This window comes from Artemia sp. Qi Xiang Cuo, chromosome 7 (genome assembly GCF_049724085.1).
Source record: "Artemia sp. Qi Xiang Cuo chromosome 7, ASM4972408v1, whole genome shotgun sequence".
Taxonomy (NCBI): domain Eukaryota; kingdom Metazoa; phylum Arthropoda; class Branchiopoda; order Anostraca; family Artemiidae; genus Artemia; species Artemia sp. Qi Xiang Cuo.
In genome coordinates, this window is record NC_142800.1 from 8,178,899 (window position 1) to 8,195,642 (window position 16,744).

Below are 16,744 nucleotides of genomic sequence, written 5' to 3' on the forward strand. Positions count from 1 at the left end.
CGTTGCTTTTCTATTAAAAGCCATAGATTACTACTCCCTTTAAGGTATGCTATAAATATCCAGAATGGGAACCATTTCCTCATCAGTCTCTTTTAAGCAATTGAAGACACAACAAGTACCTTAAAGCATGGATAATTTCTATGAGCAAGTAAGTCCCTTTCTCTCTATAGTTACCCCCCCCCACCCCCGAAAAAAAAACTTTATACTTGACTTATTTTAAAACATACTATTTTTTCACTATGTAACCCCCCCCTCCCATATTCATTACCATTTAATTCGTTTAAAAAAGAATTATTTACTCAAAAAGTGTCTTTTCTGCAATCTTGTCTAGAGGCGTTTGTTAAAACCTCGGCATTCATCAAAATAGAATCGTTTGTCTTTGCAGTCTAAACAAAGACATCTGAATGCAACTCACGAGGGGAGCTGCTTGTTTAAACCTTGCCATTAATCAAAATCTATCACGCAAGCTTTGTCTAAATTAACAAAATAAGGGTGCAATTCCCAGGACAAGGAAAGTTTCATAAACAAGGAATGGCTTAATTAAGACTACAGGGTTTACAAAATTCTAGGAAGCTGTTTTCTATGGAAAATTATTGCGTAATAGAGATCTTTAGGCCAGGACATTGTTTGAGTAAGGAGGGGGGCAATAAATACATTTATTTACCTTCTAGATAAAAAATCTAGCTTTTAAGCTGTTTATTGTTTCTAAACGGGAAAAAAGGGATTTTTGGGTTTATTTCTAGCATGAAGTGTATTTAAATGTTTTCAAAAAATAAGGATATTTCTCTACTTATTAGCTGGTTTCTCAAAAATTTTACTTTTCTTGTAAAGGCTTGACTTATCTAAAGGCGGAAAGGAGAAACAGCAATGGCAGAACTATGGTTTCCAATAAAGTTTTTATCCAGTTTTGTCTTCTTGGAAAGGAGGGGGGTCTAATTAAATGGTCTTAGATTATTTTATAACTGTTATATGCTTTCTTGAAAAGAGTTGACCTATTTTAGACAATGTTTAAGTATTTATAGCTTCTGTTTTCTATGACTTTTGTAGGGGATACTAATTTTTCTAAAATTTCCCAGCCCTGGCCCCTCCGAGCAAGAAGACAAGGGGCAATGAAGCAACACCGGTGAGGACCCTAGTTGTCCAGTATGGCCGTTGGTCCATGCTTTCCAGACCAGCATTGCAAGCGCAGCCCACGGCTCCCCATCAAGAGAAGGCCAACCCTACCAGGGCAAAGGAAGCCCAGCCCTTCCAGGGCTGTGCCATACAGAGCGCCTTACAGACAAGCTCTGCAAGCCCAAGATCCACATCATCGACCTGTCACGTTATCCGCACAAGCCGCAGTTCAATCCGCGCAGGCCCCTATGCAACCTGGCAGAAAATTGAAAAAAGATTGGGTGGCTGCTCATAATGCCGCAGGCCCACCTACACAAGATCATGAGGCTGTCCCCCATCATGTGTTACCAAGGGCCTCAAGAGCCCTAAGGTTTTTTTTTTCAATTGAAATTGATGAAGTAAGTAAATTTTTTTAATCTAATTTCTACCAGGATTAGGTTAAGGAAATATCTAAACAAAACTATTTTCAAAATAGTAAAAGCTGGTCAGAAATAATAAAGAGCTTTCCGCTATAATGTTAAAGTTTCCCCCCTACCTCTTGTTTGAAATTTCACTATCCCCCCCCCTGCCTATTTTGTCTGCCTACTGCAGACATCTTTGCCATTTTTTCAACTTAATAATGATATTTTTAACTAATTTCTAGTTTACTGTTAGAGAACCTTTCATATTTTTCTCGCCTCTTTCAGCCCATGAAGGGAATTTTCACCATTTTCAACATGATAATCTTGTATTTCACATGTTAGAGACGTTAAAGAGGTTTTACCTAGATTTTCTAGTCTATCTTATTCTAATGTTTAAGTGGCTACTCTTACCTTTCTAAATCCCTCCCCCTAGTTTTAAATTTTACCGCCCCTCAGAAATAAGCTTGTTTTTTGCCATTTTTTAAGCGTTGTAAGGAAAATTTTACAATAATAAGTGCTTGCTCGTTTTATATGTATGGATTTTCCTTAGAATATCAAAGTTTCCTCCCTAGTTTTAAAAGACTCATGGTTAAGACTCTTTTCAGCTTTGAAGCGCCTACTCGCTAGCTTTTGGGAGTCATTCGTGCCCCTCCCTCCTGTTAGCTTCATTCATACCTTTTGTCTAGACTAGCCAAATTTTCAAGTTTTTTCTCACCTTTTTTCTTACCTTTGCTATGAAAATATCTAACGACTTTTTCAACATAATAATGTTGCATTTCGCTTGGCAGAAGAATCAAAACTTTTTCCTAGAATATTAATGTCCCCCCAAGTTTCAAGGGACCCAGAAAAAAGATTAGTTTTTCAAGTTTTTTAGACCTATTTTTCACTATTTTCCCACCTTATATTTCTTGCCTAGTCGATTTCCAGGCCTCTTTCAACCCTTTAAGGGAATTTTAATCATTTTTCTTACCTGCGCTATGGAAATATCTAACTATTTTTCAACATAATAATGTTGTACTTCACATGTTAAAGATATTAAAAGGCTTTTTCAGTCTTTTTCGCTACTTTTGTCTTTTTTCAGGCTCCATAATCCCCTAGTTTTAAGACTCAGTCCCTTAGAAATCAGGGTGTATTTTTCGCCTTTTCAGGCTTAGAAGGGACTTTTACACTAATAAGTGCTTACTCGCTATTTTTCGGAGGGGGTCAACTATCTCCCTCCCCTTGTTACCTTCATTCATACCTAAATTTGTGTTGTTTTTTCTGCCTTTTTCGCTACTTTTGTCTTTTTTCAGGCTTAATAACCCCCTAGTTTTAAGACTCAGTCCCTTAAAAAGAATGGTATTTATCCCCTTTTCTAGCACCTACTCGCTAGTTTTTGGAGGGGGTTGTGAATGCCTTCCCATAATAAGGCTCTTTTCAACTTTTTAGGACAATTTTTCACACTTTCTGCTTTTTACTCTAATTTTTTTTTATTCATTTAAGAGCATACTCTTTTGTTTTACCTTTTTGATTAAGTATTAAAGGCAGAAGTATATGCTAAAAATAGTATTGTGGGCGTGAGAGAATGGAGGAGAGACCCTGGGAAAGTTCATTTCATAGCTAAGAATTTAGAGAGACCCTGCTAGTTTCATTCTACCTGTTTCTTTTAGGCTGAGATTGACCAACTTGTCGTAAAATGCATTGGGGAAAACCCATGGAGCAGTCGAGGAGGCCTCAGATGAATTGATGGCATGGGCCGAGGAGTTTCTAGCCAAGTGTCCAGAACCAAATCACCCCTTGGTAAGTTTTCCTTGCCTTTTTTTAAATACAACCAAAAAATCGTCTTTTAGAGCTTTGTAGCATTTATTAGCAGTAGTGTGGGCATACCTTTCAAGGCTTTATAATACAATGAGTAGTGCAGGGGTTAAACTTCCAAGCGAGCATGGTATTCATAATACAATGAGTATTAGGGTTTCAAGAGGCAATGGTACTTATAATACAATGAGTAGTAGAGTGTCTACACTTCCAAGGAGGCATGGTACTCATAATACAATGAGCAGTAGGGTTTCAAGGTGGCATGGTATCCCTTCAATATACAACGAGTAGTAGAGTGCATACACTTTAAAGAGGTCATGGTACCCTTTCATAACGCAGTGAGTAGTAGGGTGTCTACACTTCCAAGAGGACATGGTACCATTTCATAGCAGTTCTCTCTTTTTCATAGGGCAATAGCTTCTTGTGAGCTAATACTCTATTATTATTCTTACAGGTTCAAGCAGCACCTACACCAGGACCATCGGAAGTATGTACAGAGAGTGAACACAAGGGAAGTTTAAGTGCAGGGGCGAGTTCGGCTAGTTTACCACCCTTTAATTTAGACAGTTTTGAGAGGGATCTCGGCCTCAATATTGACTATGAATTTGTATTTCAGTTACCATCGAGTGAGGTGGAGACAACCCCATACAGTGATATGGGACGAAGTGGAGCTGGCTCGCCCCCAGTATTGCCTGATTTTTATTTAGCAGATACCGCTTTGTGTGACATTCATGTGTGAAGGGGCGAGTTTTGTGACCCATTTAATTCCGTGTCAGGTGATAGTATTCAAACGAACCCTATAAAAACCGCACACCACTACGTCAGCATGATTCGGTGACTTCTCGAAAAAAATTTACGGGAGGTTAGGATTCTTTAAAAGCATCCATCACATTTCAAATTATTTTTTAATGCAAGTTTTGGTGTTTTGCATGACCACCATATTCAAACAAGAATGCAGACATTTCACCCAGACTTGCAGAATTATGAGGGTGTTTTCGGATGGGTCTGGTGAAATTTTTAATATGATGAAGGGGTATAATGAGAATGGGAGTGGGTTATCTGTATTATTTTTAGAAAAATTAGAACTAAATATTAATAAATTTAAAAGGGAATTTGTTTTAAGGGGCAGGAGGATGAAACCTAACTTAGAAAAAACATATTAGTAATTTAAAGGGGTGTCAGGGTGTACTAAACTTTCGTTTTGACACAGGCTTGGAGTGTTTCAAGTATTCCGTCCTTGTAGCGGGTCTTAAACTCGAGAGAGATGCTGTTAGTAACAAAATATTAGACGATTCGGCAGTAAATGGCGGTGAGGAGGGATCAGATTTTCGAAAAGTAGATTTTACTTGTTTAAAGGGTCAGTTTTCAATAACGCTTAAGAAGATTGATATTTTTGAAAGGGCTAATGAACAATTAAAAGTTGGGGTACAGTTTTACAGTTTGATGAAGAATTTGAAGATGGGGAATTAAGTGATAAAAAAGGGGTAATTTGTTCCGTAAGGGCACCCTCCATTGACTCAGTGTAACAAGGCGTATGGCTTCTGTACGTACCAGCCAAAGATCCTGAATCAATTGGACATTTCTTTCCAATTCCAAATATTAGCAGGATTTTAAGTCAGGGGAAAAACAAAACTACGCTATTACTGCCCAATGTGTCTTTCAGCTTTCCTTATAGAGTTAAAATTCAATAATCATTTGAGACACTGCAACCATCATGGGTACCAGTCTGTGGAAACGGTGTCAGGGGACAATACCACCTTATGGTTCAAAAGCTTTCAGAACACACTGTTGCAGAGCAACAAGGTGACATTAGACATTGAGGCTGCTCTCATGGATGTGTTGGATCTGTCAAATTCGAATAATATGAAAAAACATGAACCCATTGCGATTTATTTTGCGAGTCGGGCGGAGAGATTCAAGCAATACCATGCAATGGGTAGATTTTTGTGAGATGTTGGATGGAAAAGATTGTGTTGGCAAAGATATTGTTGCTCTCATTGAAACAGCAAATGAGGCAATTTTACGACTGCGCGGTACAAACTATATAATGAATCTATCACCAAAGGACGAATTGCCTATTAAAAAACAAGACATTTGTTGGGTTTGTAAGAAAAAATTAATGAGGGGGATGCGACAACCCGCGATGATGATCATTTATACAAAGAGATTTCATCAAGGGGAAGTAACTTTCAAGGTGTCCCACATAAATCGTGTAATTTAAATTTTAAGCAACGATACTTTTTACCGGTTTACATGCAGCATTCCAAATATGATTAGACATTCATATTACAAGCGTTGGCAAAATTGCAGAAAGGTGAAGTTGTAGATGGCGCATGGGTAGATGGTTCTTTTTCATATAACATCATACCAAAATCATCTGAAAAGCTAATAGTCTTAGAATATAAATGACAATCAATTGATAATGGTAATACGTGCTGGAATACAATCCGTTTCCTTGATTCCTTTAGTTTCTTCCCTAGGTCTCTAAGGCAGTTGATTGAAGTACAGAAAAGCGATGATTTTAATAGTTTTCCCCTCCTCAAAAAGCACTTTCCAGATGAGGAACTGTATGATGTATTAACGTGTAAGGGCATATATCCATACGAGTACTACAGCTCCGCCTCGAAGCTAAGTGAAGAAAGACTAACGCCCATCGCAGAGTTTTATGATTCTCTTTGTGAGCGTCAATGCACCACTGCCGACTATGAATTAGCCAAGAGTTCGGGCAAAGGGAGAGTGTAAAACTGGGTGGGAGAATTGTAAAATGTACTTGGCACGTGATGTTTTGACGTTGTTGGATTTTTCTATATGGATGAGTCTCGCTGTCCGGAGCTGGTGAAATGCCAGGCCCCAAAATCAGTTGTGAAACCTATCATCAGAAACGGGAAGTGACTTGGTATCGCATTGCATATTTCCCGGTGCGAAGGTGTACTGCGTGGAAACTCAAAATGACACTACCAAAAAAGTCTGCAAAGGGGTGCAGCAAACTATGTAAAAGGAAATTTCAACATGAGTGTTTATAGGAACTTTTATAGAGCATAATTTAGTTCCAAGAGCGATTGTCATGGCCATTGACTCTTTAACATACAAAAACTATGCAGTTCAAGTTTAGAAAAATGCCATGTTCACCATATCGGACAAAGTCTATGTACCTGAGGGTGGTGTGAGAGCACTACCACATGGTCACTATCTAAATTCAGGTCGAGTTAAATGTGTAAATTATAGAAAGCAACTCGTTCAGGATAAAGCTCTTTAGTTTTGGGAGTTGGGGCCATCTGTTGGTGGAGAGAGGAGGGGGCCGCATTTCACGTCACAAGCTCGGCACTGTCTTTTTTTTATTCATCAGCTTGACACTGCCTTGTTTTTTATATTTTTTTTCCATTGCGCAAAGCAGTAATTTTCAAGTGTTTTTAAGTGTTTATTTATTTTATCTTGCCACTGTTGCCACGGGTGCTGGCTTGGCCACTGTTATCACCAGCCACCATAGGTGACGGCCCGGTCGCCGTTATCGTTGGTCACCCGATCGTGATAAAGTGTTTTTTTTTTAATGTTGTAAATATATTTTTAATGTTGAATATTTTACATGAATTAAAGAAACCATGTATTCTATTTCCTTTGACTATTTATTCAACAGATTGAGGTTAGGATATGTTAGTTGATTTTTGACAGTGGAAGAGTATGTATCACTTTAAAACATCCTTCAGATCGTTTCTTTGCGGACCGTCCATGTCCGGTAAAACGACAATTTTAACAAAAATCATTCAAAACCGTGATAAAATGTTCTTAGAGAATCCGACAAATATCTATTATTGTAATAGAATATGACAAGAATCTTATGACTCTTGGTCCAAGCATAAAATTTATACAAGGGCTTGACGTGTTTAATATTATTGCACCAAACTCGTGGTTGATCATTAATGATTTAAGTGTATCTAGTGAAGAATGGTCGAAGAAAATGTTACGATTGTCTACTGTCCGGTCCCGTCACGAAAATATTTCTGTAACTATTGTTCTCCATAATCTTTTTCATCAGAGTAAATGTATGAGAACACTTGCATTGAATTGTACCTACTATATCATCTATAGAGTTGTTCGGGATTTGAGTTCTCTTATAATTCTCAATAAACAACTCTACCCTGGCAAACCTAAATTTTTACTTTCCGCATACAATCAAGCAACTAATAAACCTTATGGATACATTTTATTGGACCTGAAACAAAACACACCCGAAGAGTTGCGTGTAGTCACTGATAATTTTGATAATGAAATTATTGTATATCTAACCGTGAACAATAAAAAAGGTCATTAGTCACAATCATGACACTGAAAAAGCAGCACGAACATCGGCATTTATTTTCTGTGCTAGCCAATTCAAAACTTTGACTTAGTAAAGCAAATTTCAAACCTGGTGCCGACAAGGAATTTATGAATCTCTTGTCGGAACTTTGTTTAAATTTAACTGAGGGTAATGTTCAGCTGTGAGATCGTGTTAAGCAGCAGACATACCACCTTCGATCACTTGTACGTACTCCAGCTTGCAAAAAGAAAGAAAACTCTATATTAAAACTCTAAACTATAACTCTAAGCTAAATTAATCTAAAACTCTATAACTCTAAACTAAGAATCAAACCTAAACTCTAAACTAAAACTGTAGCTAAAAACTCTAAACTCAAAACTAAAACTAAACTAAACTAAACTTTATATTATAACTCTAACCAAAACTCTTTACTAAACTAAAACTAAACTTATCTAAAACTAAACTATTACTCTTAACTACTAAACTGACTAAAAATCTAAACTCTAAACCAAAAATTTAAACTAGAAGTAAATTATAACACTATACTAACATTCTAAAACAAAAATTCTAAACAAAAACTAAATTAATCTGAAACTAAACCAAATCTTATAACTACTAAACTAACTAAAAATCTAAACTCTAAACCAAAACCTTAAACTAAAAGTAAACTATAACACTATGCTAAAACTCTGAACTAAAATAATAAACTAAAACTAAACTCATCTAAAAATATATTAAAACTCTAAACACTAAAACTAAACTAAAAATAGAAATAAACTATAACACTCTAAACTAAAATTCTAAGCTAAAAATCTAAACTCTAAACTACAACTAAACTAAAACTAAACTATACTAAAACTCTAACGAAAACTCTAAACTCTAAGCTATAACTAAACTAGCACTCTAAACTATACTCTATACTAAAAAACTGACGAAATCTAAACTAACCCTCTAATCTAAAACTAAACACTAAACTATAACTAAAGTAATCTAAAACTAAACTAAAACTCTAACTAAAACTCTAAACTAAAACTAAACTCTTGTTAAGATTCTAAAGTGAAACTAAATGAAACTAAAACTAAACTATAATAAAAAACTAAATTGAAAGTCTAAACTAAAACTATACTAAAATCTTCACTACTACACTAACTAAAAATCTAAACTAACTGAAACTAAACTAAAACTCTTAAATACTAAACTAACTAGAAATCTAAATTGAAAGTCTAAACTAAAACAAAACTAATCTAAAACTAAACTAAAACTCTTAACTAGAACTTTAAACTAAAACTGAACTAACTAAAACTGAACTAATACTCTAATCTAAAACTAAACTATAACTGTTAACTACTAAACTAACTAAAAATCTAAACTGAACTAAAACTCTAAATCTAAACTCTAAATTGAAATTCTAAACTAAAACTAAACTAATCTATTACTAAACTAAGACTCTAAACTAAAAAAGACCAAAAAACCGCTAAACTAAAACTAAACTAAAAATGAAAGTAAACTATAATAATAAATTAAAACTCTAGCTAAAATTCTAAACTATAGCTAAATTAAACTAAAACTAAACTAAACTAACCCTCTAATCTAAAACTAAACTAAAAATCAAAGTAAACTAAAAATCTAAACTATTATACTAGCTAAAATTCTAAACTTTATCTAAATTAAACTAAAACTCTAACTAAAACTCTAAACTAAACTAAAAGTAAACTCTAAACTCTAAACCAAAACTAAACTAAAACTCTAAACTAAAATTCTAAACTAAAAATCTAAACTCTAAACTAAAACTAAACTTAAACTAAAAGTAAACTATAAACGCTAAACTAAAACTAAACTAAAAATAAAGGTAAACTATAACACTATCCTAAAACAAAACTCTAGCTGAAATTCTAAAGTAAAACTAAATTAAACTAAAAGTAATCTAAAACTTCAACTAAAACTTCAAACTAAAACTAAACTAACACTCTAAATTAAAACTCTAAATTATAACTGTAAACCAAACTTTTATTTTTCGAAGTTGTGGACATACTTACATGAAATTCCTCGAGATTTATGGTGACAATCCTCGACTGAACGACTTTCTAGTGTAAAATACTCTAACCTACCTCTGTAATAGAAATTTCGGTGCCCTAAAAGAGAAATGCTTTAAGAATGTATGTAAATTTCCTTATTAATAAAATTTTGTACAAAACACTGTCTCCTTTAGATTTCTTCTTCTACGGATAGGTAATCATCTGAAACGATAAGTGGTGGTAACTCGTCAGGATTCAAATTGTATTTGTCTTGATGTGCAAAGTCAGAGTCACAATTTTCTACAATATTCGGTAACTATATTTTTATGAAATCTCTTTGTAAAGTCTGTAATACTACTCTGATTCATATGATAAAATTCACGTGTTTCAATTTGTCTATTTGAAGCAATTTCTAATACAAAATTATCATATGAAGAGTCACTTTCTGTAACAGCAAAATAAAAGTCTGTAGGTTTATAATCGAAGTAGCCAGTATCTTCACAACGTTTTTGTTCTTTTTTACTATTCTAGCAGTTGAAGCGTAGACCAGGTTCTTCTTCCCGAAATAATTTAAAACCACGACGATACCAATCTCTTAAAAATAAACTGAACTCACGTTTAGGGTATTCGCGATCAGGCCAAGATAAGTATTTTCCTATTGATAACATTTATCATAGTGACAATTGCAGCATAATAATCCTCTATTTTGAGAGTCACAAATCTCTTCAAGACAAGAATCACAGTCTTTAATTTGTGCTACATATCCTCTATGCAATTTACATGGGTTGCATAATTTACACTTTCATTTACGCTTTTCATTTACACTTCCAAAAACAAACTGACTCTCAAACCAGAAAAATGTCTCTTAGGAGAGGTACAAGATGGCCGTCTATGTAGTGGTTAAAAGCAAAACCACAATATCAATTGTCTCAATCAATATATCTATAAATAAAGCTTGAGGTTTACGATGACAACTGTATAAAGAAAGGGAATCAATTCCCATTATATCGTTGAACATTTCTCTGGAAAATATATTTCTTTGAAGAGATAATTCCAAAAAGTCATCATCTAAAACTAACCACTTATCCAGTTTTACAGATTATGCATGATTTTCTGTTTCTCAAATCTATCCATTTTAACATTCTCACCACCAAATACAAAATGTTTTCTATAAATTGTTCTCTTCAATATATTTCACCAGCTCATTTATCCCATCTTGTAGTCTTTGTATATGGCGCTATATTCACCATAGCCGTGAAGCACATTTGTTCTTCCGACTTGAATTTGCTTAATTTCTATAACATATCCACTATACATCTTGTACCATTATAGGGTTAGTGGAGAACCCCTTGTAATTTGTATGACCACCTTAGGCACTCTAGGTCCCATTTCATCATTAATTTCAATATTAAATAATGTATAAGCATCCAAGTACAGTGTCCCACTTCCAGAAAGAAACTGATTCTCGATCAATAGTTTGAACCGCTTGGGAATGTGTCTAGACATGCTTGCTAGCTGGGAATTTAGCCTAGTAACAACGTGGGGAGTTCAAGCACCTGGGGATTTATGTTTTTACATTTAAAGGTGGCATGTTTTTTTCTAGAAAAACATTGCATGGGAGTTCAATTACTTGGGAATTTGTCTAGACATGATTTCGCCATGAAACGACTTGCAAATTTCACCTAGTAACACCATTTATTTTGAATATGTCCTGTAAACATAACAAAAGACATAACCATCAACAAAACAAAGAAATATCAAACAACATCAACATAAAAATATAACCAACAAACAACATAACCAACAAACAACATAACCAACAAACAATATAACATAACATAGCATCAAATCACATAACCATCAAAAATCAACGAACAGCATAACCAAGAAACAACATCAACATAACATAACATAACATCAAACAACATAACCAACAAACATCAAACCTAACATAACCATCAAACAACATCAACATAACATAAAAACATAACATAACCATCAAATGACCAAAAAACAACATCAAACAGCATCAACGTAACATAAACAACAAACAACATCAACATAACATAACACTCATAACCAACAAACAAAATAACAAACAAATAACATAACATAACATAACACTCATAACCAACAAAAAACATAACCATCAAACAACATAACATATTATAACCAGTAAAATACATCAAAATAACATAACACTAATAACCAAAAAACAACATAACCAACAACAAACAACATTACATAACCCAACATTACATCAAATCACATAACCATCAAACATCAAACAACATAACCATCAAACAACATCAACACAAATAACCATCAAACAACATCAATATAACATATCATAACTAAGATTAACAAACAACATAACCATCAACATAACATAACCAGCAATCTAATGTTAGTTTCCCTGTGTTATAAATTTAAAAAAAATTGTCCGGATCGGGATTCGAAGTGGGTGGGCTGTCGTCGGACCTTAAATGGCCCCGCTACTTTTGTGATGGGCTTCGACAAAAATCAAGGGTACAATTTGGAATAAATTCACACTTGTGGAGGTCAGCATATGAAAAAAAAACTTGTATGGCCTCTGGAATTGTCTACATATATCTTAAAACATAAACTTTGGAGAAGACAAAAGAATAAAAACAAAAACTATCAAAAATTATCTATAGTCTATAGAATTTAATCAGAAGAGCATTTTTTTTTAAATTTGTTTGAAGCGTAGTTTCTTTATTTTCTGGTTTTTATCGTTTTTATTTGTTTCAGCATTGTCCGGATGGTCTTTGGTACAACTATAAACAGTCTGGCACAATTGATCAACTTTGTGATAAGCCAGAACTCTCTGGCTGCAGGATGTAAATATTTTTATTGACGAGGCTTCAAGGGCTCCTAAGCAAAATCATATTTTCTTAGTAGTTGTAATTTTTTGTCATTTAAGCAATATATCCTCATGTGGTTAATTTGAATGAACCCTTTTTGTAAGTTGATTTTAGTAATTAGTCTATTTTTATATACCGATATGCAGTAAGTTTTATTTTACCATTTTTCCCTAGGAACACTTACACTTGAATGCAAAAAAGTGTAATAAATTCACTAATTGCTTCTCAAATTCATAAGTTTCTCCAAAAATCTAAGCACAGTGGTTAAGTTTTACTAATGTTAGTTTTGGAAGTCACATGTAAGTAAATAAGTAAGTATGACGGCACTAGATCCTTAAGATCCAAGTCATATGTGGGCACAGAGTGTACACATATTTCAAAGAAATAAAGTGGAAATAATTTTAATACATCGTTTTATACTCCATTTTGTAACATATTGAATAAAACGAAATATTTATTATTTTTCAACTGTAAGGTTCTAACAAGAAGTTTTCATCACAAAAATTTGGCCTTCTAAAACCGCAAAACCAAACTGTACCATCGCAAATGTAATTGTTCAAGGAAAACTTCTTTTTGCAAACGTGAACATTATTTTAGTATCATTTTCTTTATTGTTCAAACAGTAATAAATCAAAAAAGCACCGTTCAAAACACATATTGTGCTCAGTTGAGCGTAAATGAGGCTCAAGTCTCTTAGAGAGCTAGGGAGGCGGGAATTGTAACCCATTATTAATTTTGACAGTTCTTAAAATTACTTTAAAATTTTGATTGGTATAGTTATATAATTCTTGTTGTGTGTTATTCTTTATATTATAATAGCTGAAACAACAGACTTCAAAAAAGCGCAAGTTTTCAATAAAGGTGAAATAGGCTCTAAGCTTTAGAAAGCGAAGGGAATTGGAAGATACCTTACTCCTGTAAATCTTGATTAATTATATAATCTATGTTGTATTTTGTTGTTGATACTATGATAATTAAACCCAACAGACTTGGAGAGTTTGGAGGAGGAGATGGATTTCCTGGGACTATTTAAGCACAATTAGGAATCAACTCCGAAAAATAAGTGTTTTCTTTCGAAAGTAAAAAACAGCATTAAAACTTAAAATTATCAAAAATTATTCCGTACATGAAGGGGCTGCTCCTTTTTTAATTAACTAAAAAAAACAAGTTTTTTTTAACTGAAAGTAAGGAGCGACATTAAAACTTAAAACGAACAGAAATTATTCCCCCTCCTCAACACCTCGCTCTTTACGCTAAAGTTTGACTCAGTCTCACAAATTTATTTTTTAAAACAATAAAAACTTTAGCATAAAGAGCGAGGTGTTGAGGAGGGGAAAGCCCCTTTCATATACGGAATAATTTCTTTTCTTTTTAATTTTTAATGTCTCTCCTTACTTTCAGTTACAAAAATTTGTTTTTTTTTAGTTAATTTCTGAACGTTTTTGAGTTAATGCAGCTTTGATTTTGGCTCACCGTACATGAATAGTTAAAACAAAATTCGCAAATTAATTTTCCTTTTTTTGGCTAATTGGCTTTCTCGAAATTTTGTTCTGACGTAAGTTACGAATTAACTTACGTAACGAATTTCTATATTCGTATGTTTTTATTACGTATATTAGGGAGTTCGCTCCCTAGTCAATACCTTGCTCTTTACGCTAAGGTTTGAATTTTGTCCGAATCACAAACCCCTGAATCACAAAGGCCGGTTAATTAGAATAGATAGCTCTTTTGAAAGTACTAAAAAAAACTTTAGCGTAAGGAGCGAGGTATTGACAAGAGGGCGAACCCCCTCATATGCGTAATAATTTCTGTTCGTTTTAAGTTTTAATGTTGCTTCTTACTTTCAGTTGGAAAAAACTTGTTTTTTTATTTACTTTCTTATCGTTTTTTAAATAAGGCTGGGAAATCTGGCAACCCCTTCATAGAAATGTCCCTTCCCCCAAGGAAATATCCGCCATGGAAAGATTGTCCCACGTATCCCCTACTCTAAACCCGACCCCCCACTAGAAAAAACTGAAAACGCCTGTATACTTGCCATTAACCAACACTATATGTAAACAATGGGCAAAGTTTATAACTTGCAGATCTCCCCCGGGAACAGTGGGGGATTAAGTCATCCTCAAAGACACATTAATTAAATTTTCGACTATGCTGAACAAAATGGTTTTCTCAAAATTTCGATCGGGTGACTTCGGGAAAAAAATGAGCGTGGGAGTAAGCCAAGTTGCCCTCCAATTTCTTTGGTCACTTAAAAAGGGCACTAGAACTTTTAATTTCCGTTTGAATAAACCCTTTGGCGACATTCTAGGACCACTGGCCCAATACGATTATCCCTGGGAAAAAGAAAAAAAACAACAACAAATAAACACGCATCCGTGATCTTTCTTCTGGCAAAAAATGAAAAATTCCACATTTTTGTAGATAAGAGCTTGAAACCTCTACAGTAGGGTTCTCTGATACGCTGAATATGATGGTGTGGTTTTCATTAAGGTTCTATAACTTTAAGGGGGTATTTTCCCCTTTTTTCGAAAATAAGCCAAATTTTCCCAGGCGCGTAACTTTTGATGGGTAAGATTAAACTTGATGAAAATTATATATTTGAAATCACAATTAAAATCTGATTCTTTTGATGTATCTATTGGTATCAAAATTCCGTTTTTTAGACTTTCGGTTACCATTGAGCCAGGTCGCTCCTTACTTACAGTTCGTTACCACGAACTATTTGATACTGCCCTGTTAACACTGAAGTGGGGCCTTTTACCCCAATTCTTTAAGAACGATTTCTAAAATGAAATCACGTTAAAATCACGTTCTAATTTCAAAGTAAAAAAACTTTAGCGTGAAAAGAGGGATACTAAGGAGGGCAGTCCCCCTTACATACAGAATAATATATAAAAACGCACTGATATAATCGCGAGCTCTGAAATCAGGTATTAAGCACTTCTCTTCAATGGTGCAGCTGCTTGCTAGTACTGCTAGTCAGCAGCCGATTTATAAAGTTCAATAAGGGGGCTGAGAGGGACAGCTTACGGGAGGGTGACTGTAAACCTTAGTTTTAGGGTTTTCCGCAATACGGATTTTGATGCCCACTATGCTTTCCAGGCTTTCCACTCCAGAAATGGTCACATAAAGTGTCATATTCGGTACCATACAGCACTTTATGATGGCTTTATGATTTCAAATTTATAAAAAACGCATAACTATAAAAATCAAAATTCAAAGAAGCCCTTAAACAGCTCTATAAGTTGAGCCAGTGTCCAATAGTAACAAATGAAGTACAAAAAAAAAACTTCTTCAAAATCAACAGCCTTTGTGATTGAGTAGTCTTTCTTAAAGAATCAGGACAAAAAGTCAAACTTCAGCGTGAAGTGTGGAATAATGAAGAAGCGACAGCCATCGTCATATACGAAACAAGTTCTCTTCGTCTTAAGTTTTAATGTCACTCCTTAGATCAAGAATATTTTTTTTCTTATTTGACCACGCTAGCGCAACCAATAATTAAGGGCCACTGGGCTTCAAAGTGCTAATTTGTTTTTTTGCAAAATCGCTTCATAAGGGTAGCATAAGATTTAGAGGGTCCATTCAACTGAAAACAGATCATTTTAAGGCCCTTTTTTAGAGTAAAAAGTTATCAGAGGGCCATCAGTACATCCCACACTCTATTCCCTTTAAAGATGTCCGATCAAAATTTTTTAGATATCTATTTAGTTCAAAATAGTCCAAAGGTCATAGCTTACAACAACAGGGTTGACATATCCCCCTCCCCCCCCCCCAAGGCAAGGGTCATAAGTTATGCAAGTTTCCAATAGTTTACACATATGGTTTTCTATGGGGAAAGGGGCATGTTCTATCCTGAGTCTTCAAAGAGGCTTAGGGTATAAAGTGAAACCTTAAGGAAGTGTTGAGGGGAATGTCAAAATCAGTCAAAACACACAAGGGCCATTTTTACACTCATCAATGTGCTAAGATCTTACACCTTTTGTCAGAAAATGCTTAAAAGTGAAATATTTGAACTAAGATCTTACATCTTTTGTCGTTTCTATGCAAACACCTTTCATCATTTTGCTCTGATCAGCGGTCTGAGAAAAATGAGTGTATCGTCAAAGTTCTTTCATCATGGTTTTATATGGCAAAAAGATGGCGTCTTTCACACATTTTACTAACATCAGTGAGCTGTAAGATCTTAGAAGAAATTAGTTAAAAAACGATAATCTTTCCAGAAAGATGCAAGATCTTTGA

The 16,744-nt window shown here is 34.4% G+C and overlaps 1 protein-coding gene across 2 annotated transcripts in view; it reads left to right on the top strand.

The window, feature by feature from the left end:
- LOC148949911 (uncharacterized) overlaps positions 1-12,797 on the top strand; it is a 49,043-nt gene extending 36,246 nt beyond the window's left edge. Inside the window, exons 5-7 of one of the 2 annotated variants that reach the window (XR_016141947.1) lie at positions 1,077-1,511; positions 3,164-3,293; positions 12,393-12,797. Coding sequence is in view for 1 of the 2 variants with exons in the window: in XM_089091367.1 (XP_088947493.1) it covers positions 12,393-12,485 (93 nt within the window). In the remaining variant the exon portion in view is untranslated. The remainder of the gene's footprint in view (positions 1-1,076; positions 1,512-3,163; positions 3,294-12,392) is intronic. The other variant, XM_089091367.1, reaches the window with a different exon arrangement.
- Positions 12,798-16,744: the final 3,947 nt, after the last annotated feature.